The sequence below is a fragment of the Mixophyes fleayi genome, chromosome 3, assembly GCF_038048845.1.
Source record: "Mixophyes fleayi isolate aMixFle1 chromosome 3, aMixFle1.hap1, whole genome shotgun sequence".
NCBI lineage: Eukaryota > Metazoa > Chordata > Amphibia > Anura > Limnodynastidae > Mixophyes > Mixophyes fleayi.
In genome coordinates this window covers 315102558-315128446 of record NC_134404.1, presented here as the reverse complement: position 1 = coordinate 315128446, position 25889 = coordinate 315102558, and the positions used below count along the sequence as shown (strand labels likewise).

At 38.8% G+C, this 25889-nt stretch overlaps 1 protein-coding gene across 4 annotated transcripts in view; it reads right to left on the bottom strand.

The window, feature by feature from the left end:
* Window positions 1-25889, bottom strand: part of ASB3 (ankyrin repeat and SOCS box containing 3) — an 82256-nt gene that overhangs the window by 50858 nt on the left and 5509 nt on the right. For 3 of the 4 annotated variants that reach the window (XM_075204057.1, XM_075204054.1, XM_075204056.1), the window contains exons 2-3: window positions 24066-24267; window positions 21235-21393 (exon numbers count right to left, since the gene is read on the bottom strand). In XM_075204057.1, coding sequence (XP_075060158.1) covers window positions 21235-21393; window positions 24066-24261 — 355 coding nt within the window. In that variant the 5' untranslated portion in view covers window positions 24262-24267. Of the gene's footprint in view, window positions 1-21234; window positions 21394-24065; window positions 24268-24405; window positions 24429-25889 lie in introns of those variants that run through there. The other variant, XM_075204055.1, reaches the window with a different exon arrangement.

The following is a 25889-nucleotide window of genomic DNA, read 5'->3' as shown; positions in this document are numbered from 1 at the left end:
TTACAGAAGAGAAAGAAGTATTTTGTATCTTCCATATTCAAGTACTTGCTCTATTGTTATGTTTTGTCTGGCAGCCATTAGTTCCCGTAGAGATTACAAACAAGGCACTTACTGCCCTGCTTGTTCAAAACCCTCAGGAGAGAGATCACATCTGCCCGAGTCCAGTAAACTTGAGATTGTAAAGTTGCAGAAGCAGCACAAAAGAAGCTTGTATATTTAATAGGCAATAGATTTCCTTTTAATTCAGTATAATTAACTATATATAATTCATAACTTAATTTCTGTAAATCTAATACTTTGTGGAAAATGATCCAAACATAGCAGTAAGGTGAAATGAAGTTATTCACAACTAACTGAGAGGAAGATCCTTGCCTGTATCCATTACAGCAGCGGTGGGCCGCTAGTGGCCCAGAGTCTTAATCTGCACCTTCTCCCCCAGCTGTATGCTCCCGATCTTATCAGAATGGGGACAGTCGAGTTCCACGTCACATGACCTCCTCTGCACAGTGCAGGGAGGTCACTTGGCATACCTAGAGGTGAGCATGCTCTGTGCTCTCCCCCTTATTCCTCTGTGCGATCCTCCACCTTTTTCATGTTACCCCTCACTGCATTGCATATTGTATCTTCGTGTTTACATATGCAAGATAGCCAATGAATATTTTCCTTTATTTACCTTCAGAAATGCAATCATGTTCTAAATACTGAAGCCCTTCCTCAGTTATGAGGGGAAAAAAACATGTAATTTACAGATGCTGTCAAATAAACTATACATTTTCAAAATGCTATTAGGAAGACCTAATATAAATCATGATGATGAAAGGGCAAATCATTTTCAATTTATATCTAGATCCAGAAGTCCTGTTGCTTCTTCTAGAACACCAGAAACACAAAGAACTGCCCAATTAAAATGCTCTAGTTACGACACAATGTAACCAACTGTATAGAAAACACTACATCTTCATTTGTAGACAGGATGACTCCTGAAGATCAGGAAGAAAAAAACGTCCAAGGTTTTGCTAAAGCAATATATTCTTCTGGACGACATTGTCAATAACTGCCAATACATACTGCAGGAAGCTTTTCTTTTAAATACTAAGACCATTATACGAATTGCCCAGCAGATAATCTATGAGCAAGTTTCTTTTAGAATCAGAATATTGACCTTTAAAGCAATCTGTCCAATTAAAACCAACAAAGTATTGTGCGTTGCACTACTTATAGATGGACAGACAAATTTGAGGGTAGAAGGGGTCACAAACTTTGTGGTAACCTCAGACCATGTTTACAGACGCATAGAAGCTGGAGAGTACAGACGTACTGTAGAATATATCAGTAATACAATATCTGAAGTCCTAGAGAAGACTGGGAGTGGTAAAGTGCTTATCTTGGAAACAATGAAATGGAATCTGTATCCCAAGGGCAATTCAATAGCAGCCAATTAACCTACCAGTATGTTTTTGGGGTGTGGGAGGAAACCGGAGCACCAGGAGGAAACCCACACAAACACGGGGAGCACATACAAACTCCACAGAGATAAGGCCATGGTCGGGAATTGAACTCATAACCCCAGTGCTGTGAGGCAGAAGTGCTAACCACTAAGCCACCGTGCTGCCCACATACCGATCCCCCGCCCTCTTACCCCTAACACTATATTACCATGTAATTTTTAACAGTCATATGGCACCTCTGGGTCATCGCAGTTTCCCTATTTATTTGGTTGTCTGATTGTCCTCCCATTTCCCCTTTTTTCTTCTTTTCTGATTCTTCCCCAGTTACATCTTATGTTTTTTTTTTTATTAAAATGGGGAAGAAAAAAACCTACTCTGGATTTCGATGTATTTGACTTACCTTGGCTATTTGGTGTATCTCTTTACCCAGTTTGTTAAATAAAGAAGGAACATATTGTAAGTTTCCTGAATCAAAGTATACACATTTGAGAAAAGCATAAAAAGCAACAAGTTTGATAATCTGAAATAATCCACTATGTGCAATTCATTATCAATTTATATATAGCGACAGAAATGTCTGCAGTTCTTTGCAAATAACTGGTAAACTTTAAATAATAAAATAAATGTTTTACATACATTAAAATCATATCAATGATATTTCAGAATCACAAAATGCTCAACAAAATCCTAAAATCTCTTTAAATTATTGATTGACAGCATAAAGAGCAATGTATTTTCATTTCCATCCCAATTTTGGAGGGATAGATGAAGATTCCTAGTTTACATTATGACAATTAATAACATTTTGCATGAAGCAGCATTGCAATAGCTTTGCCAGATGCATTATTTCTAGCAATTTACCAAACAATGCTCTTCATTTCACTGGCATTTGGCTGATTGCATTCATTTTTATATAGTCGATTGCATTTCATTTCCTAAAATTAAGCAACCAGGAAAAGTTAACAGAACTCCATCAGAACTGTAACATGCACAACTTTTATATTTGGATTTAAGAAGCATTAAAGCCAAAATATCTTAAATATTAAAATGTCTAAGCAACTGAAAAAAATAAACTCAAGACAGCCTAATGGGTTTACTAGTGACTCTTAAATCCTTTTTCTAATATTTCCCCTGGCAGTAAATGTGGTATTTCAGGTTCTTTCCTATGTTCTTAGTACTTTCATCTATTTAAATTGAAAATCTCTGATAATCTGCATGATGGAAATTACACAGTCCAGCATGCATTGTTTTCCAATACCAGTCACTGGTATACAGACTACAAATGCACAGTGATAGATGAGAGGCACATGTCTCAAAGCAACGGTTACTGTTGTGACTGGTACTGTAGAGATTAAACACAAACATAACGAATCACTTTTCATGTGCTGTAAGATAGTTGTACAAGACGTGAGCTCTATATTTGTTTATCCTATATATGAAAAGTTGGCCTAAATACAATAATAAAAAATAAAACAAACAACAATGCAGTTCATAGTTCATAACAGATCTTGACTACTAATGTTTATGATATGAAATATGTGTAGTTTGCTCGAGGACTGATAAGATTATAAGAGCCAGAGGATGATTTTTCTCTCCCTTGATGATCTAGCGCACAAAAGTAAAGCACATCTGTGTATACATTCTTTAAGTGGGAGTAAGTGGAGAATTGGAAGATAAAAATTGGAGAGAGGACAGTATTCTTTGTGTATGCGGTGTCAGCCATTCACAAACAATTTTGCGCAACTGAGTGACAACCGTGCCAATCCTTGTCATGCAGAGGGGGTGACTGTCATTTTGGCTGGTGTAGGAGCAAGGGAGCTCTTTTCTGTTTGTTTTTCCTACCAAGAGGGTCAAATGGGTGTACCCCTTAAAGTGCAGGGGGTACAGGGATCACATAGCCTTCCTGTCCTAGCAGGCTAAGCTAAGACAAGCCCTGGTGTTTCCTTGGCTTTCCACAGCAGCTCCAACTTCCACACTGGGAAACAATGTATAATGGTTACATTCAACAGACCAGTGAGAATCTACAAATTAGAATATATATACAACTTCAATGTCATGAGCCATACCTAAATCCAAGTCAATCTTACCTTCCACGTTGTTCCTTGTGTGTCTAACATACAGACTCTTGGGGGAGCCTGGTGGCTTAGTGGTTAGCACTTCTGCCTCACAGCACTGGGGTCATGAGTTTTATTCCAGACCATGGCCTTATCAGTGTGGAATTTGTATGTTCTCCCCGTGTTTGTGTGGGTTTCCTCCGGGTGCTCCGGTTTCCACCCACACTCCAAAAACATACTGGTAATTTAAATTGACCTTTGTCTCTCTCGTTCTGTGTATGTGTGTTAGGAAAATTAGACTGTAAGCTCCAATGAGGCAGGGACTGATGTGAGTGAGCTCTCTGTACAGCGCTGCTGAATAAGTGGCGCTATATAAATAGCTAATGATGACTCTTGTAGATAGCCATTTTCTCTCTAAATTATCTGGCTCCTATACACTGTACTGCCATCACTCCTGTGTATTTACATTGCCAACGCTCTTCTTTCTATCTATTCCTCCTTAAGCGAATGCAAACAAGGGAATGCAAAGATTCCCATTGCCAGCATTCAATTTTATTTACATTAATTTACATTGATTTTACATTTCATCCTTCTTATGAGGTTTATCATGCCCACGCTGTAGTCATGTCCACTGACATCACTCACTTGTACAGGAAAGCTCTTTAATTAGCCTGCAGATATGAAAACATCCTCCTGTTGTACATCCCTCTAAGTACTCTGTAAACCTGTCATGTTTGTAAAATAAATAGACTGATAGATGCAAGCAATGCATTTGTGGTTATTACACATATGCATACTATTAATAAACTTCCATCAAGAAACCCAAGACTGTGTAAAACAGGTACTAAAAGGAATTTGAAAAACTAATTTACAAATAAACAAGAAAAATAATTACATATATATCATGACCTCTCAATGGCTTCTAAAAGCTAGGAGTTCACTTGTTCAGTCAGCAATCATCATCAATCACAGTACAATACCATAGCTCTGGTTCATTTTAATAGCTGTTCTCCACTCAGACCTATATTTATTACCATTGTGTTCTACATGGACTATGATACGGATATACCACTGATATACCAAGCCCAGCCGCTTACTACTCTACTTTCATTTCCCTCTTTTACAAATTTAGTCTGTACACATGATTTTTTATGAAAAAGCTTACACAAAACAACCATAAGACCTTACCAAGACCTTACATACCAAGCCAGGATACAATTAAAACTGGATAATTGGGATATTTTGAAGGAGAACGTGTTTAAGGTTCTGACCTTCAGTAAAATAAATGTGGTAATGTAAGTTAGATGTAGTGCTACTGCCATCTACATACATAATAACCACATATTGTATGCTTAGATATGGTAATGCTGCCATCTAATGTATGATTTCTATGTCCATACAAGCAGATTGTGTAGAAATTCCTGGTAAACCTTTCCAGTGGACTTTAAAGTGACATGCATTACTGAGCCTTTTATCTTAAAGACTGGGATTTCCTGCATGGATTCAGATTCCTTACCTATATGCCAACATCTAATCGAAGTTAGGTAAACAAAACTATTAATTATACCGTTGTGTCTGTTGTTATTTCTTGTTAGTATCAATTTCATGATTGTAAAGCCATAACCTGACCCCCACCTAAAACAATGCGACACAAAACCTTTCCTGTTCTTTTGCTTACTAAACAACCACATGTTGTTGTGTGTCATAATTCATCTCTCACCTTTTAATGTTGAGGTACTATAACTATCTCTCCTGCTCAATATGTCCTATTTGATAGGTATATATCAAATCCATCTGTTCTATCCCCAGGTCATTCCTTTTCTTGTATTTCCACCCAATACTTTTTGTAAAAGTCCTGGGGGTATATTTACTAAACTGCAGGTTTGAAAAACTGGAGATGTTGCCTATAGCAACCAATCAGATTTTAGCTGTTATTTTGTAGAATGTACTAAATGAAATCTAGAATCTGATTGGTTGCTATTATTACCCTCTCCATACATTAAAGTGGTATTAATAGCGCCGCTAGATTCATCTATTCAACCCAGATATCGGAGCATAACCAGTAACCAACAGAGAGGGTGGAGCACAGGCTTGGTTATAAAGCCCACAATGAACATACCCATAGTGGGTTGAGTGATTTGTTTGGTAACACACAAGCATATTTTACCAATAAATTAATATGTATACCATTGCTCAGTCTGGTGACAATATATGGAAGGTGTAGATAGGAATACATATCTATTAGTATATGATTAGATTATACTGTGTTGTACGCATAATCAGCACAGTATACCTGTTAAGAGAAACTACACACATACTGCAACGCTGGCCACTAAAGGGAGTTTCTCATCATTAAGAAAGACACACAATGTTCATATCTTTTTACATGGGGCTAAAACAGATCCTAAATGGAGTGTGGCATTTTACAAAGCAGATAATGTAGTTGTGGTTTTGTGGTGTTAATGAAGTAGTGGATCACCATATAAATTGGTTTTCTATCCTGCTGAAACTGAAGAATATTGGGCCTGATTCATTAAGGAAAGTTTAGTAAAAAAATTAAAGTAGTCTCCTGGACAATACCATGTTACAGTGCAAGGGGTGCACTGTAACATGGTACAGTGCAACAGTGCAAGGGGTGCAAATTAGGAATAAAAAAAAAACACAAGAAAAGATAGAATTGTGTTCAGAATATCACCTTAAGTCTCTTACCATTAAACACAATTACCATAAGAAGATGGTGAAATAAACACACTTTTGGAATTGGTTTGAATATTATAAAAAAATTATTATAAATAAAGTAACAAAATATATTTAAAAACAATGGGCCTGATTCATTAAGGAAAGATAAGTAAAAAAATTGAGTAAGTAGGCTCCTGGACAAAACCATATTACAATGCAAGGGGTGCAAATTAGTATTCTATTTCTCACATAAGTTAAATACTGTCTGTTTTTCATGTAGCACACAAATATCAACTTTAAATTTCAGTGTACAAATAAACTATCAAGTATTTGTGTGCTACATGAAAAAACAGCCAGTATTTAACTTATGTGCAAAATAGAATACTAATTTGCACCCCTTCATTGTAATATGGTTTTGTCCAGGAGCCTACTTACTCAATTTTTTACTTAACTTTCCTTAATGAATCAGGCCATCATTGTTTTAAAATATATTTTGTTACTTTATTTATAATAATTTTTTTATAATATTCAAACCAATTCCAAGAGTGTGTGTATTTCACCATCTTCTTATGGTAATTGTGTCTAATGGTAAGAGACTTAAGGTGATATTCTGAACACAATGCTATCTTTTCTTGTGGGGTTTTTTGTTTCCTAATTGGTTACAATATAGGGAGAGGCAAACTCCCTCAGTGACAGCTGCTTTGTAATCACTTGGCTTCAATTACGTTATTTCACATCAAATTAGTGCCATTTGGAGACCTATAAATTGTGTGTTTTAAATGAGACAGGAAGACATTAAAACAACATTGGAGGAATGCAGAGGGCAACTTCAATTGTTGTCTTCACCCTCGAAGCAAAAGTCTACTGCCAATTACCATTCTGCTTCCACATATAGTATATCTCATCTCTGAGAACTTTCAAAAACACCCTCTATGGTTTACAATTATTGCTTGTTGCTCTGCCTCTTCAAATTAACTGTTTACTTATATATTTTTTACTGCATTAGACAAGACTACATTTTCTACATAGAAAGTTTTGTAGCAGTTTTACATCGGACGTATACTCATAGTTGCTCTAGCCTGTGAAAGACAAATATTTAGGATATTAATCCTTTCAGTGCAAAGGCAGAGTGGGACCCATAATCATCACCCATAGTCTACTTCATTCACACTACGTAGCACCTCAAAAGGCCCTTGCCATTTAACAAACGGTTTGCTATCCTGTGTGGTAAGAGAATTAAGGACTTGATCTATGGGGATAAAACACAAGAGCATATGTCATGGTCATAAAACAGTTATTATGTGTGGTGCAAACTCCTGTTTGTCAACAGAACCAAATCTAGGAGATTGCACATATTCAAAACATACAAGAGGCTTCCTGCCATAGAACAGTCCAAATGGTGAAACTTCAGGTAAAGACCAAGAAACCTCACAGAAGAGAAAGGGGAGGAGGTTATAGCAGTTTTTAACTATTTGAACAACTGAAACGAGTGTGGCTCAGCATGGAGTTTGGGACAGTTGTGAGGGTGTAACAATGTGAGTAATACAGGCTCTAATAAAGAGATGGATTTTCAGAGAATGTTTAAACGTTTGAAGGCTGTCAAGTGTCTAATTTGGTGCGGCAGGGAATTCCATAAGATGGTAGCGGCATGGAAGCAGTCTTGTTGGTGGGAGGGAGGTGGTTATCAGAGTCTAGGTGAGACGGAAGTCAGAGGTAGATCTAAGAGGACATGAGGGAGAGAATTTCGAGATTAGATATGAGATGTATGTAGGGGTGGTGGGTGGTGGTTTTCAGGGTTGTACAGGTGAGGAATATTCCTTTGAATTGAATTCTGGAGGACACACAGAGCCAGTAAAGGTATTTGCAGATTGGTGCGGAAAAAGTAAGATCACTCTTCCCATGACAGGGCAATGCCAGATAGGAGAAGGACGCAGTAGTCAAGACATGAAACCAGAGAAAACATAAGAGCTCTGTTTGCATCTTGGGTAAGAAACGGGAGTGTTCTAGTAATATTTTGACGGTGGAGGCGACAGGATTTGGAGAGACTGGATGAGAGGAATAAAGCAGAGAAACAGACATTAATAAGAAAGGCAATTTTCTCAATGGAAAATGTGTCCTCTACTAATCTATAATCACAGATAAAGTGGTTGTTTTACCAGGTGTCTGATGATTGAGGAAGAAGTATAGCACGGGCTGCATACATCTGCACAGACTATCTGGAAGCAGGTGGGGGGGCTGCTACTGAAGAGACTGCCAAAGTGCCCAAAGTCTGCACAACTGGAAATGCAAGAAGGATTTGGATCTATAAAATATATGCATTAGAAGTGTTAAGGCTTTGTTTGAGGTTCCCTCCTAGCGCCTAGACCTACATTTTAATACTACAGCATATTCAAGCGAGTGGCACTGATCCTTGTTTCTAATTGTGACAGAGCAGCTTGATCTAAGGGTCTATTATTTGATTAGATTAACCTTTCACCAGACTACTTTGGACAACAATGTTCTCTATTTATTATGGGTAGCACTGACTGTAATACCTTTGGTGAATTGACCAGGAATTGACTTTTCAGATGGGGAATTTTCTGGCTCTATAAAGTATAAAGCCTATTCTGATAAAATGATTCCTTTCGTTCAGTCCTCTTGGTGACACATATATAATGTTTCTTTCATAATTTGTAATATTTTGAGAAAAAACCTAATGTAAAAGTACAATATGCTACGTTATTACTTGCACCAAATTTTAGCTTCATCCATAATGTAGCTTAAACCATGCCTAAAAAAGCAGCCGCTTGCAATATTTCCCTTTGAAAGTTGTTGACACATTTGCCCTTGGCTCCTAATTAAAAAAAAAAAAAAAAAAAAATCTGTCCCTGTCTACAATTTCCCCTTACTAAGCTGTGAAACCATTTACTTTGACAACGAAGCACAATTTGGTTTCAAGATGTGTTTGTTTTGCTACAACCCAAAAACATATTTTCATTAATTACACTGTGACTCCCTTGCTCTCCTTTGAGTAGGATTGGGGTAACATTAAGATATGCAATATACAGAAATACATCTTTTATTTATCATTTTTAAAAGATTTTCTTTAAGATTGCACATGAAGCAGAGACAAAAATAACAATTTAATATATTTTTTTTACAACATTGCTATTTTCACAATAGGGCACTTTTCAAAAAAAACGTATTAGCCCGCCTGCACTGAATTGCTACACTTGGCCCTTGTATTTGCTGAGCCACTGGTTGCATAATTGCAAGAAATTTGAAAACTAAACACGAGACAATTTATTGCCTCTGATAGTAACAATAATATTCATTTAGGAAACAAATGCTAAACAATAAGGTGGTGTCTTGTGTTCATCTCATAATATTACCAGTATCTCATTTTTCTTCTTGATCACTGCAAAACACCTCGTCTGTGTGAGAAGCTTTAAATCAAAGCACTAAGGCACATGCTAAATGTCATTCCAAGCGTCACCCTTAGGACAAGCCATTGCAGCTCCTTAATTAACACAAATGTTTACAGAATCAAATATATATCTGTGTAAATAATCTGTAGATAACCAGGAATTTTATAATGTTTAATACTGGGTTATATTAAGATGCATTTTCTGTTCTGCTAATTGCTTAGACAGAATCATTTTAGATTTGGGGAAAGGTGATATTATGAATTTTGCTAGAATAGAGTGGGGGAGATATAACATTGTTAACAGCTCCACACATAATCAATTTCAGATACAATTTAAAAATAGAGAATGAGGATTTCATAAGGGGAAAAGAAAAGCTGAAAATTAATTTACTCATTACAGAACACAGACAGAAGCACACACTAAATCCTTGCTATAGTATATCTCCAACTTATTGGTTTATGAATTTTTAACTGATGATTGAATAATCAATATTTTTGAAACGCACTTGACGCTTCATTACAGTGCCACCTGGTGGTTTTGAAACAAAATGAACCATATCAATAATTAGTAATCATAGATGCAATAACAATTTATATCAAACCTTTTGCCAGTCTATGGTGGTTACATGAATAAGCAGGGATAGACTGCAGACAGTGTTAATAGGGGACTTATACTTTCATATACACAACAGGAAATAAGAAATCTGAGGCAGAAAGAAATGTCAAAATGCAGAAATCCATTAGCAAATGTGAACATGATGAATACAAAAATGAAATGAAATTAGGCTCTATTTACATTTCCCCAGCAATTCATTTATTATTCTTCCTTTTGAAGCGCTCAGTTGCGGATCATTTGATTATAAAATGGTGAGACTTTATTTTTTTCCTGAGTGGCTCAGGGACTGGGTTACAGTGACACCTAGTGGTGAATATACTTTAGTGTAAGGTAATAACATCAGCAATGCATATCATAAGGGGTCACTTTCCTCTCTTAATTAGTCCAGCACTCATCACATGTCTCTCACACGTTTAAAATTACACTAACTCCTATCCTAATTCATACAAGAATGCCAATGCAAAATCAAAAAAGATGGAGCTTTTAATAAAAATGAGGTTAAGGAAAAACTAAAGTTTGGAAAGAATAGTACAATAGAATTCAACCTGTAAACGTGCATTCATCATCATCATTTATTTATATAGCGCCACTGATTCCGCAGCGCTGTACAGAGAACACATTCACATCAGTCCCTGCCCCATTGGAGCTTACTGTCTAAATTCCCTAACATACACACACAGACAGACACACACACACAGACTAGGGTCAATTTTGATAGCAGCCAATTAACCTACCAGTATGTTTTTGGAGTGTGGGAGGAAACCGGAGCACCCAGAGAAAACACACACAAACACGGGGAGAACATACAAACTCCACACAGATAAGGCAATGGTCAGGAATTGAACTCATGACCCCAGCGCTGTGATGCAGAAGTGCTAACCACTAAGCCACCGTGCTGCCCCAATTAAAACAGTTGCTCAATACACACATACCTTTAAGTACATTTTTCATGACTTTTAGCACAGATCAGATGAGGATGCAGCTGAGGATCAGTCTAGAAGTTGTTTTTAGTGATTGCAACAATGCTGCTGTGTCAGATACATAAGATTAGTGGAAAGCAACGGGCAGCCAATGGCCCGGCGAGCCTTCATCTGTGACTCCTCCCCCCAGTTGGCTGTTCCTGATCAGACATGGTTACCAAGCAGAGAATAAGACTAACAGGGAGCAGCAGACTTCTGCGTCACATGACTTCCTCTGCAAATCACAGGGAGGTCACAACTCACGCTGTCTAATGGAGGAGGATGTGCAATGTGATATCTCTCCATACTCTATGGGTAGAAGAGAGAGAAGCAGCAGGCTGTAACAGTAAGTTGGGGAGGTCTGACAGGCATGTGGGTATGCCCGCATGTGCACCATGTGCACCACTTTTGAAGATTGCACATCACTGCATTAGATTTAGTCTCGAAACACTGAGGTAGTTAATTAAGAAATACAAATAAAGCATATACTAATGCATGCCTATCTACCTTGCAATATATTTTAAAGCACAATATAATGGAGTCCCGCAGACGGAGGATCAAAACATATTTCTGCGTCCTTAAAAGAGTTGGACTAAAGCAATGTTAAATATTCTTAAACAGAAATAGAACATGCTCATAGTTGCACATGAAAAGTTAGTAATAGCAGTGATTTGGAAACTTTGTCTAAGGGGTATATTTACTAAACTGTGGGTTTGAAAGAGTGGAGATGTTGCCTATAGCAACCAATCAGATTTTACCTGCCATTATGTAGAATGCACTAAGTAAAAATCTGATTGGCTGCTATGGGCAACATCTCCACTTTTTTGAACCCGCAGTTTAGTAAATATACGCCCTATTCCCTAATGATGAGGTATGATCAGCAATTTGAAAGAGCTTTACACAGGTCACATACAGAAAATATCTTTCTCCAATAAACTTGCCATTACCGAACAAATAGGACTGGAGGCAACCCATTCCAGACCCTCAGCTCTTCATGAAAGACTGGCACTGGCACTTCTGCCAGTCTAACAGCCAGTTAAAACCTTAAATGTTGACTGAGGGCATTGCCTGTTTGTTGATGGATCAAAATAGATGTCTGCTGCAGCATGCCTCATCAGCTTCAACAACAACCATTCAGACTACGGAACTGAATTCTAAAATAAACCCTGATGTTAGTGTCAGACAAGGAGAGAAAAGTGATCATCTACAAAGCCACCACGATACAATGCCCATTTGTGCTAGACTTAAAAGGTCATGGGTAAAACAAACATCTTTATATAAAAGATACATTAGCGGTTCAGGAATAACACACACTCAGGGCCTGACTTATTAAAGAGCGTAAATGGCCATACGCTGCGTATAATGTGCACTACTGCTACTCTGTACATGCCCAGAATCAGACTATACACCACAGAACACAGCAGCATCCAATTCATCTCCGAGCACAAAGGACACGAACGACAGCTTACGATTTCGGGGGCGGGGCACAAACAAAATCACACGCTGGATAATAGATCACAGGGAGGGGAATGGGCATATGCACATACTGAATGTACAGTAAGGGCGTGCCAAACTCAAATGCAGACAGCGGCATCAGATTTAAGCTTTGGGCATCTCAAAGGTACATGCTTTCAGTCATATCACTTGCACCAGCTACAGGTCTGGTGTAGATGCCGATTGACAGCTGTGTATGCATGCCACAACATGTCTGCTACTGTAAACATTTACTTTATGTGCAGTAGACATTAAGAATATCCTAATAAATGTATTTTAAAGAAGAAAAACTTTTGATATTTTGTCATTAATGTCTATACTATTAACAGATGACATTAATTGAATATTTTTTTGTTTTTTTATGTGCGTTCTTTTGTGCCTTTATATTGCACATCATCGTCATCACCATTTATTTATATAGCGCCACTGATTAGGGTCAATTTTTTTTTTTTTTATAGCAGCCAATTAACCTACTAGTATGGTTTTTTTTTTTGGGAGTGTGGGAGGAAACCGGAGCACCCGGAGGAAACCCACGCAAACACAGGGAGAACATACAAACACCACACAGATAAGGCCATGGTCGGGAATTGAACTCATGACCCCAGCGCTGTGAGGCAGAAGTGCTAACCACTAGGCCACTGTGCTGCCCAAATGTATTGGACGTATACTGCAGTGAATAACATTGATTATCTCGTTACACCTGTTAAGGGGTGGGGATATATTAGGCAGCAAGTTAGCAGTCAGTTCTTGAAGTTTATGTGTTGGAAGCAGGAGAAATGTGTAAGGATCTGAGCAACTTTGACAAGGGCAAAATTGTGATGGCTGGACGACTGGGTCAGAGCATCTCCAAAACAACAGGCCTTGTGGGGTGTTCCCGGTAATCAGTGGTTAGTATGTACAAATAAGGATCCAGGGAAGGACAATCAGTGAACCAGTGACACGGTCACTGATGGTATACAGGGGTTAGTATCTGCCAAAAGTGGTCCAAGGAAGGACAACCAGTGAACCGGCGATAGGGTCATGGGCGCCCAAGGCTCAGAGAGCGAAGTCTAGCCCGTCTGGTCCAATCCCACAGAAGAGCTATTGTAGCAAAATCTGCTCAAAAAGTTAATGCTGGCTATGAGTGTCAGAACACACAGTGCATCACAGCTTGCTGCATATGGGGCTGCGTAGCCACAGACCGGTCAGGGAGCCCATATGCTGAACACTGTCTATCACCAAAAGCGCCTACAATGGGCACGTGGCTGCCGAACTGGACCATGGAGCAATGGAAGAAGGTGACCTGGTCTGATGAATCACGTTTTCTTTTACATCATATGATGGGACAGGTGTTTGCAGAGAGGGTACCAGGATGCACTATGCGAAAAAGGCAGCCAGCGGAGGGAGTGTGATGATCTGGGCAATGTTCTGCTGGGAAACCTTGGGTCCTGGCAATCATGTGAATGTTACTTTGACACGTACCACCTACAAAAAAATTGCTTGCAGACCAAGTACACCCTTCATGGCAACGATATACCCCGATAGCAGTAGCCCTTTCAGCAGGATAAAGCGCCCCGCCACACTGCAAAAATTGTTCAAAAATGGTTTTAGGAACATGACAAAGGGTTCAAGGTGTTGACCCTGCCTTCAAATTCACCAGATATCAATCTGATCGAGCATCTGTGGGATGTGCTGGAAAAACAAGCCTGAGCCATGGAGGCCCCACCTCACAACTTACAGGACTTAAAGGATCTAGTGCAGGGGTTGGCAACCTTTTTCTATCAGAGTGCCGGCTAAAATCTAGTGAAGCCCAGGTGTGCCAGTTGGGTGTGAAATATATATATATATATATATATATATATATTATATATATATATATATATATATACATACATACATACATACATACATACATACATGGCTGCCTAGAGAAATTCATGGCCCCAGTACAGCAACTTCATGTGTGTCCCCTTATAGTCAAGTATGGTAAAAAAAAAAATGCTGTGCCGCCGCTCTGCGGTGGCGCAACATTTTTATTTTTACCAAGTGGTCGTACAATTGGGGGTGTGACAGTACATCATTGGGGGCATGTCTAGCAGGTGAAAAGCACCAGGCCACCCTCTTACAGAAAAATGCATTACTCACACATGCCCCTTTGCTCAGCAGCTTTGCTCACATATGTCCCCTCTGCCCACATGCTTTAATCACACTTGCCCCCCCTCTGCCCAGCACTTTTAGTCACACATGCCCCTCTCCAACACCTTTAGTCACAAATGCCCCCTCTCCAGCACACCTTCTTCTTACCTTATTCTCAACTGCACAGCATGGGAAGATATCCAGCAGCCCGCCGAGTACCATGTGACCACTGCAGTTACATGACCTTTAAAATTATTTTCAAAGATAGGTCTCCAGTGGGGACTCGGGCCACCAAGCAGGCCCGGGCAATTTGTAGCCGCACCCTCCCCTCCCATATATATATATATGTCTCATTTTATGAGGCTAATATCATATTAACAGTAAGGGACCAGCAAAAAAACGTTATGCCGCACAGTAGTGCCCCAGTTCACATCATGCCTCATAATTGTGTCCCCAATTCATCTTATGCCTCATAGTTGTGCCCACAATTCATACTTTGCCACAGTTGCCCCCAGAAACTCATAGTATGCCACAGGTGCCCCCACAAATACATAGTATGCCACAGTTGCCCCCACAAATACATAATATGCCACAGTTGCCCCCAGAAATATATAGTATGCCACAGTTGCCACCAGAAATATATAATATGCCACAGTTGCCACCAGAAATATATAATATGCCACAGTTGCCCCCACAAACTCATAGTATGCCACAGGTGCCCCCACAAATACATAATATGCCACAGTTGCCCCCACAAATACATAATATGCCACAGTTGCCACCAGAAATATATAATATGCCACAGTTGCCACCAGAAATATATAATATGCCACAGTTGCCACCAGAAATATATAATATGCCACAGTTGCCACCAGAAATATATAATATGCCACAGTTGCCACCAGAAATATATAATATGCCACAGTTGCCCTCAGAAATACAAAGTATGGCAAGTATATGTGCCCCTCACTTTGCTGCTCTTACTTACCTTTGTAGACTCGTCTTTCTCCTGAAACCTGGGTGGGAGCTGCTTCAGTAAAGCAGCCGTTTCGGCCATTACTGGCTGCTTTGCTGAATGAAGCAGCTTCACTGTGGCATACTTCGTTAATGAAACAGCTTCAGTTAAGCAGCCGGTGATGGCCGAAACGGAGCTTCTGCGCATGCGCAGAAGCTCCGTTTCGGCCATCATCGGCTGCTTTACTGAAGCAGCTTCAGCGTCGGCGTGCCAGACAAAAGTGGTCAGCGTGCCACGTCTGGCACGCGTGCCGGGGGTTGCCGACCCCTGATCTAGTGCTAACGTCTTGGTGCCAGGTACCACGGGACACCTTCAGAGGTCTTGAATCTATGCCTCGATAGGTCAGAGCGGTTTTGGTGGTACAAGGGGGACCTACACAATATTGTGCAGGTGGTTTTAATGTTGTAGCTGAACGGTATGCGCAATAAAGCTGCGCACTCAGCATTAGGCAGTAAACCAGAGGAAATTGCAAAAAACTTTATCTCGCTTTAGGGCTGTCTGTTTTTGTCCTTTTCAAGCCAAGTGAAGGGATATAAATTTTTTCTTGAACTTGACTCTGGTTTTCTACCTAATGCTGACTGCAAAGCTTTGAGCCATGTATATTTCGCTACTGTACAAGTGTAAGAGAGCCACTTGCTTCAACATACCCTGGACTCTAGATCTGTGTGCGCAGTCTCTCCTGCGTGTTTTACACTCACCTAGAGCTTTTTCTTTCTCAGACCTGACTTATAAAGAGCATTACACCTCCCCCTAAGATAATAAACCTTCAACTGACGGTATTATATAATATGTATTATAATTTACCTTTCACTGGAAAAATGCAGCAGCTCAAACCAATATCCAACGCGTAACAGTTGCAAGAGAATAACAAAGGGTGGAAATAAAGTTTGTGAAAGTTTTAGAATTCTGGATTGCCCCCAACAATTTGGAAGGGAGACGATATTTCAATTACATACCGTGGGTAGTCACTTAGCAACCTTGCTTAGCTAAGACACCTTTAGAAAATGTAATTCCATTAATGACACAAATGTTAAGGTAATGTATCTCTAATAATAGGTGTTCACTATATGCTCATTTAACAAGAACAATGCTCTTCAGTATGCGACAAACACCTGGCAAAATCCAAGAGATGAAACCTTTTAATTATAACACAGAATGTAGTGCGTGGCTTAATTTGTGAAGGCAGCGACTCCTCAAAGGACACATCACCCACCGAGACAAATGTAAATTACCATTAAGCTGTGAACAGATAAACAGTGGAGGTATACTAACTGCACAGTAGACACTTTATGCATCAAAGAAGCAAACTCTCTATAATCTAATAGAAAATACTGAACTCAAACCTCCTCTGCTGCCCACCGCAACACAGAGCTTAAAGGGGGGTTATAAACATCATCCTAGATCATTTATTTGCAGCCACTGCTCCCCCACTCCCCAAGCTGTGTTAAGAAGCGATTCTCTCCATAAGATCCCCACACTCCAGAACATTCATGGACCCCCAGAAGGGGAGCTGCAAAATTCTAGGGTCATTGCAATCTATTTCAATAAAATATTAATTTATGTAGCAAATTTATTAAAATAGGAAATGACAGGTCTCCTTTAAAGGAAATCTATAGATATTTTTCTGCAGCGTTAAATAATATAATTGACCATATTTTTTTGGTTAGTTTGATTCTCGCTGTGTGATATATAGGATTTGTTACACTAGCTGTTTTGCCTTATCTGATCAAAATGCCACAAATGGGTATTTATCAGGACACAATCAAGATTTGGTCACTTATTTTGGTGGAAAAACAAACAAAAGCTGTGCAGGATCACAAATAAAAAAAAAAAAATCGCAAATGAGAAAGAAAGACAAAAAGGAGAGGTCAGCTTCAATTACATTTATATCTACATCTGAATCTTCGTCTAATACATCCAGATTAGACCTGTACAGGAACCTTGATTAAAGGGACTACTAAAGCACTGAACGGCATATCCAAGCTACACATCCCATCAGGTGGGTGTGGTAAGACCCCACCCAGACAAAGAGGCAGAGCTGGCATTATTATAACACAGCTACATATCGCACCAGCTGGGGCTGGGAAGAACTTCTGGCATCATGCTATCAACCAATTTCCTTGCTAAATGTGGACATTAAGTATAAAACATTTCAACAGATTAAAACATCTCAAACCAGTTGGACCAACCTGGACTGGCAGGCTTTGTCCTATTCAGAGAGTCCAGACACAAGTCTCCCACTTTCCCAGCTTATATTATTTTTCTATATTTTCTGATACTCCCCTCATTTTATTTTGATGGCAAAAGGGTTTTATTTTTGATGGCCTGCCTGAAATGTCTAAGCCCGGATCCTCATATGTATGTCTATTCCATCCCTGAGACTATGGTTTGGTCAATTATTACCTATCCCTTTCACAAACTATATGTAATGGCAAAAAGACACAGATGTAAAATGCCCCCATGTTTTCTTATTATTGTATTGAGGCCTTATTAAGGAAGGACTTTAATTGGTATTCAAATGCCCAAGATTGGGGGGGCGGATTCTAAACTGTGGTATATATAAAAACAAGAGAGTTCTGTATCCCTCAGCGTTTCTCCTAGGCCTACACTCCAGAGTGCCGGACATACAGTGTTCTCTGGTTAAGTAGTATCATAATACTGGGATGGGGGCTCCTCTGAGACTGTCTGACTTACCGCTTTGGTGGAAGAACCTAGCGCATGCTCCAAGCCAAGTAAAACATTTATTTACCTCCACTAGTAACAGTGTGTCATTACTGGTGTTTTCCTTACCTAATTAAATCATTTTGCAGGCTGGAATTACGCAATTGTGGACATTTGTTTGTATTTAAAGAATTGTATCACTTTTGTACTTATGTTATTTTGTTGCCTGTTCTAACGGTGCCGCGGAACCCATGTGGCTTCTTATAAAGAAAACATAATAATAATACTTGAAATATGATTATACTTCTCAAAGGACAAGCAGGGAAAAGTAAAAAAAATATATACATAATAACAATAACAGCAATAATAATGCCATATGCCGGACGCTCTTTGTCCCATGAATATAATATAAAGTGCATTAGTCTTAACAGCATATTTACAACTGGAGACTTTTAGGTTATTGGTACAAATCGTGCAGTAATAGAAAGACCAAGTCACAGACATTACTAACATTATAGCCTGTACATTAAATATATATCTGTGCCAGCCTCAGTGCAGTCACAGAGAGAAAGTAGAACATGGTGGAAATAATCAATAATGAAGATTTGTGTTTCGTGAGCAACACTCTATAAACCCGTAAAAGGTCACACTCTTTTAAAAGTACTGCTTAGTTTACCAGATCATCGATTAAATCTGAACACACTTTTATACCAAGACTGCAATTTGGATCAACAACTGCAGCCGTTGTACATCTTGGCTGTTTGTGGTGTGGAATATTGCTGCAATCTTTAAACTTAAGGGCGGTTTCGGATTTGAACATGTTTAAGGCCCAAGGAGAGCTCCTGCAGATTATTTGAAACGGCAAACAAAAGAATCCCATTTTTAATAAAAGATATACTCTAAGAGATCAGCAGAACTTCACACTTACAAATTACATTATAGGAGATGACGCTAGGTGCATTACAACAGGAAAAATAAATTAACTCTGGGTTGGCGGTTTTTTTTTTGGGGGGTTTCTTTTAATATAAATCATTCACACTTCCAAAACAGCATTGTGCAATTTGGTTCAGAAGTCAAAACAATATTACAATGACTAAATAGGTTTATTAATCTAGAATAGAATATGTAAACACAGTAATCTTTAATCAGTTTAACAAATCATAATGTTCTGAGGTCTCTGTGGAGTCTGGTTCCTGCAGAGTCAGATGGAGGCGTTCAGATACAGCAACTAAGTAAATCTAAAGTATGGTGCAGTGGGGATAACACATAGAAATATGGATCTCACAGATTTTCAACATGGAAAAAATTATTTAATTTCAAAACAGCAGTGGGTCAGTTAGTTAAAGGATTTCTCCAACCAAAAAATTTAAAAAATAACAATATACTGCCCACGGGCCCTGTTTTTATTGTCAATGTTTTTTGCAGTGACTGTGGATAAATTGTGAAAATGCTGATTTAGGGCTGAGAGACTAGGACATGTTTTCCATGGAGGAAGACGCATGTTTAAGAAAGCAAAAAGAAGACAAAAACAACACATAAATGACTTATTTTGTGCCGAATAATATAATGTGTTTATAAACACTGTGTGCTTATCACACATTCATAATTATATCAATAGCTTAGGGCTCACATGTCAGTTTTCCCAGCATAGTCTCAATTTATTCCTCTTGTAACTTGTAGCTGGGATTGCTGGTTTTTCAAGGTTTTTAGAATCTTAATGCATGAACTAATTCTGAGAATCTGATCTCTTCTCACTTCCAGGCAGCTTCTATCATTCTGTTCCTCTTCCCCATGAGCACTCGTAAGACAGAGGAGCTGTGATGTAGGAAGGAAGCTGCCCGAAGAGAGAATAAATCATATACAGTCCATTTCTGAAGCCAAGTCAATGCATCTGCATACAACACACACCCGCTGCCAGCAAATGAGCTCTGAACCAGCGTTTTGTTGTTTCGTTTCACATACGCAGTTCAAAAATGTAAGAAATATATCTGCCGAAAAACTGACAAGTTTCCTCGACACTAACAATTTTCTAAATTTTGTTTTATACGTTTCTAATTAATATAATTATTTAAAGGTTACCTAGTCTGCTTGCAAATAACTCAGATTAGTGGACACACATTTGTATCCTTAACTTCTAATGTCCACAGAGAGCCATTTAATCAATCTTTTTCATGTGTGATAATCCTCATAAGGAATTATTTAGGGAGTGTGGTGTACTGGCAAGGGGTAGGTATGACAGAGGGCAGGATACAACATCAATGTGGCATGGCCAGTAGTGGGACATGACACAATCAGTCTAATCTAGTGTATGCTTTCATCCATTCTGGGCACAGTGGGAGATATTTATGAAAACTATTGTACAGGGTAACTTATTACCCAAAACTTCCAATCCAATGTGTTGCCGTCATTTTCTAAACTTAACTACAAATAAGGCTATAAAATCGGATTGGTTGCTATTGGCAAAAGTACAGTTTTCTGCGCACTGGGTTTGATAAATGTCCCAGAGCTTGTTAATTCTATATGCATTTGGCACCCAGTTAAACAAGGAGTGGATTTATGAACTCTTCCCTGTCACCGGATGTCCTGATTGTCTATTTAAAATAAAAAAAAAGGGGGGTGAGGTCCTACTAATAAATTACTTGCTCATGCTGTTCTAGATGTGCATTTAACCCCTTATTGACCGAACACTGTACATTTTCTCGTTCTGGTATACTGATTTATTTTTTTTACAAAAGACTAAAGTAAACAATTACAATTTATAAATCCTATATGTTCTAAATTCCTTACCTAAGAAAAGCGGCGTTGTTAGGTCATTGGTGACCTCGTTGGGATTGGCGCCGGCTTGCAGAAGCAGCTGTGAACACCGCACGCTGCCACATTTAGCAGCAAGATGCAGAGCAGATTCACCTTCAAATGTTTTTGACCTTATGTATGACCTGGACTTTGCTGTTAGAATGGAAAAAAAAAAATATTATTGCAGTAAGGTATAAAAAATAAACGTGCAGTGAACTCAAACAGAAAGAAGTGCTATTTTCCAACACTAGCGGCTACTAACAATTTCATAAGTTAAGGATTGAAGAATTTATCTTTAAGTATGGAGATAACAACAAAAACGCACTGAGTTGGCCAATCTCAAGAAAAGACAATGAAATGTTTGCTGATCCCCAGAGAGACAGCTGAAGTGCATTGGAAACTATAATTGCAGTCTAACAGTGCAGCAGAGTGTGCTTTGAGATAATAGCAATAACTAAGAAAGACTTGATGTGACAATATCACAATGATTAACTGCTCAGGATTTATCTTCCTCGCACTCTCCTCCAGCATGTGGAGATGTCTGGAAATCTCACTTCTCCAGACGCTTATCCTGCATCTCTCGGATAGAAGCAGTCACGTGATGTCTATGTATTGCTATGTTAAAGGCACTCTCACCCTATTTTAATTTTACCTTTGATTTTGCCTAATGGTAAATGTAGAAATGTGTGTAGTATAATGTTTTTATTATAAGACTCTATATAGAGGGAATGCCAGGAACAGGGGACGGAAGGTTTGCCCACAGTGCACCAAACCATGAGTACTTTCGATGTGGTCCAGCAGGCCAGTAATCTTGTTATGGGAAGCTAACCTCGGCCCATGTGCTGTATGACTTACACCTCTGGTTTAATGGGAGAAAAAAAATCTTTTGTCTTTTTAATATAGGCTATGAGACAACATGTGGTGGAAGGCAAAGGTGTCGGTGTGATGGGAGATGTATAAAAGAAGGAGCAATCTATGGAAATAATTTTAATAAAATCAAAATATACAATAGCTATACTAATGCCCACATAGTTTGCTGAGTATTTTTGAAAAAACAGAGGGATGGGAATCTGTTGGCATGGTCCAAGTGGTGCGAACCTGATTCTAGCATACTGCTAATTCAATATTTATGTTTTGTTATTATTTGTTAAAATATCAGCATGCTATATCTCTCAAGACTCACATTTTTCTATATCAAACTTTTAATTAGTTTTGTGCATAAAGAAAGAAGTAGAAAGAAATATATCATTAAAAAAAAAACATGTAAAAGAAAGTGAGAATTCCCTTATTTTATCTTCAAAATGTGTAAGAAAATTATCTTGAAGTGAGTCCAGTTTTTATTCATAGATTTCTGGAACCGAGAATACTACTTCTAATTGCATGCTTGTTGTACCAGAAAGATGACCTAGTATGGCATATGATTCAGGGTTTATTCATTACAGGCATGTATAAGTAGTAGATTCCACAATGTGAGGTGTACCATGCCATCTTCTAATGGTTACATCAACACACTTCTAATAACAGTATTTCCCAGTCTTATTAATTTAAAAAAAAAAGGTTTTAATTAGTGTGTGCATCTATTACATTAGTTTTTTCTTTAATTGGTGTGTGGCATCAGAATAATCAGTAATTACCATACCATATACAATTCCCACTTTACTCAATCTGTCTTAAATCAGATAAATAAATCAGTAGGACATCTAATTCAAACTTGTTTCCTGGGTGAATTTTGGGCTCATTCACTGCGGACAAATATATCTCTTTAATCTTGCAATATCAGCTGTGTCACACCAACATCTAAAGATCCTGCTTTCCACACTTCCTATTAATTTATCTGCGTCACACATTATAAGCTTCACACTTTATTGTGAGTTTGCACCTTAATACAGTGTATTGTTCAGTTTATATCCCTAAACTTCTTCAATTACACAATACAAAGTAAATCATACTAGCTTGTGAAGATTATATGAGCACACTGCTGAATACAACTTTTCCCAGCACCATTACATGTTGAATTTAAGAAAAGATTTTAATTAACTAACAAATAGATGCTGACGCTATTGGAAAAATAATAGATAACAGCCTTGTAGCTCATATTACATACATGGGGGTAAATGTATCAAGCTGAGAGTTTTCTGGCGGGTTTCAAAAACCAATCAGATTGCAGCTATCATTTATTTAATACATTCTGCAAAACGAGAGCTAGAATCTGATTGGTTGCTATATGCAACATCTCCACTTTTCAAACCTGCCGGAAAACTCTCAGCTTGATACATTTACCCCATGGTCTTCTATATAATTTAAAGTTTCCCAACTTAAGAAAGGATCTTGTTGAACCCTTCCATTTGCTTTATTTAGCAGGGCCTCAACATCTCTGTGGCTCAACTTTAGCGCTGGCCAACTTTCCAAGTAGCAGGTGAGAGCCGACTGAGCGGTCCTTATTGAAAGTCTCTGATCTGGTCTACTATGGAGAGCAGAGGAGCCTGGCAGGTGATGGTCAGGGGTCCTGGCAACACTGCATGCCATGACCCTACTAAATACAGAGAATTTAGGGGAGGGAATAAGACAATAAAGCCCCTGTCACTGTAGCGTCAGGGAAATTAATGAAAGAGGCAATTATAAAAGTGCCTTGATGCATTTAGCACACAGCAACATAGACACATTTGTATTTGATGTTTCAAAACAGCAAAACAAGCTCAAGATGTGATTATGTCTATTCAAGAAAATAATGTTTAATTAAACGGCGCTCACAAAGGGAACAGTATAAAAACTCTTAGAAGTGCATGTAACAAAACATATCAATAGGCCTTTAATAATTCCTATACCTGAACTAATTAACAGCTGTAAACATTGAGCCGAGTTAGAAAACGCTGCTTCGTGAATTGGCATCCATCCTCTGTTATCGGCCACATCCACACTGCATCCTTTTTTAATTAGTTTCCTCAAGGATTTTATATCACCACTCCGAGATGCATGTCCGACAGAAGAGCATCTATCAGTATACGCCTCTGAGAAATCCATTTCTACCTGTACACAAGACAGAAATTCAATAGCCAAAAATGTTAAAGAAGAAGAGCCAGTAAACTTTTATTAGCTCTTAAAAGTAACCTGTAATAGGTAGAATAGGAAGGAACAAGAGGATAACAGCTGTCAGTTTCTGCTTACTTGAGGAAACAGGCATCTTATTTGTATGGAGGGACGTGGTTTGTCTATTGCCAACTGAGAAATACATGATCACATCAGTGGGAAAAACAGTCACTTTAGGGCAATGAACGTCATATATACAATGTAAAACACACACGAACTACAATATATATTTCACCATCATTTATTTATATAGTGCTATATAACTAAAGTATGTGGACACCCCTTCTAATTACGGAGTTTGTTTGGCCATTTCAGTATACAGTCATGTATATATCAAAGGGTTCTAGAAGCGCTCATGCACAAACCGACTAATACTCAGTGAGAGCAGCTGATGAGGGACAATCCAACTCCCTTAGACCACAGATACAGAGAAAACAGTGCACAGCGCTCAATCACTAATCTCACCGTAGAGGCTGGAAGACTCCACCAATACGAGTGCTCATTATACAGGGTACAGCACTAGTACCATAAAATCTTCACCGTGAGCTGTCTCGCGAACGTTCCGGAAACACCTTGCGGCTAATTGAATCTCCCTCTATACATAGGACAGACTGATTAATATGTACAGACAGGGATTAATGTAATTCGTAGTCAAGGTCACAATCAAGGGTCTGGTACACTGGAGGATCAGGATAATATCAGAAGCCATAGTTAGCATGAAAGTCAAATAAGTGATTAAGCAAAGCAGGAGTTAATCCCCAGATGTCTGTACAGGTGAATACAAGGAGAGAGCAAAGGCCGCAGTCAGAGTATAGCCAAGGTTTTGGTACACTGTGAATCCGTAAACACATACCACGGCGAGACACTGGTGCTAAGGATTCACACACAATCTGGCACCCGGGTGAAGGGGTTGCCGGGCAAATATAGCATCTGAGGAGCTACCGGCCCCAATTACGACGCAACGGCCAAGTCCATAAAAAAACTTCCATCCTGTTTTACCACCTATTTGCTCTGTGCAGTTCAACATCAGAAACAGCAGGCCATCACCGGTAGCGGGAACCACGTCCCCCACTCCCTCTACATCTCAGTTTGGACGCTAGTCTCTCAAAGGCATGTCATCCATTCTTGGATGCCAGTGCTCTATACAGGTTTAGCTCTAATAAAAATAAAGGAAAATGTTATTAACTAGCATATGGCTCTCCTATGGCAGAGATGCAATAACATGACATAAAGTGACTAAGGTCTAAACAGCCACTGCAACACTCTAATGTGGAAGTCTTTCTTCCATCGAACCATTGAAAGAGGAGGTCAATTCATATTCTGCAGAATCCTGTGATGAACACTCCCCTCTTCATCAATGTTGCAGTCTGGTCCTCATGTTAGCACAGACTCCCAAATACAACAGATCCCTTTTATACTGTTGCCCTTCAGTCATGGGTATTGCTGGATAACCGAGAAGATAGGAGAAACAACCAACAAGTTAATGTCCAGCATGTCATAATCTAGAAGGTGACCTACCAATTGACCATTGAGCAACATTAAAGAGGGCAAGTCTACTTTTC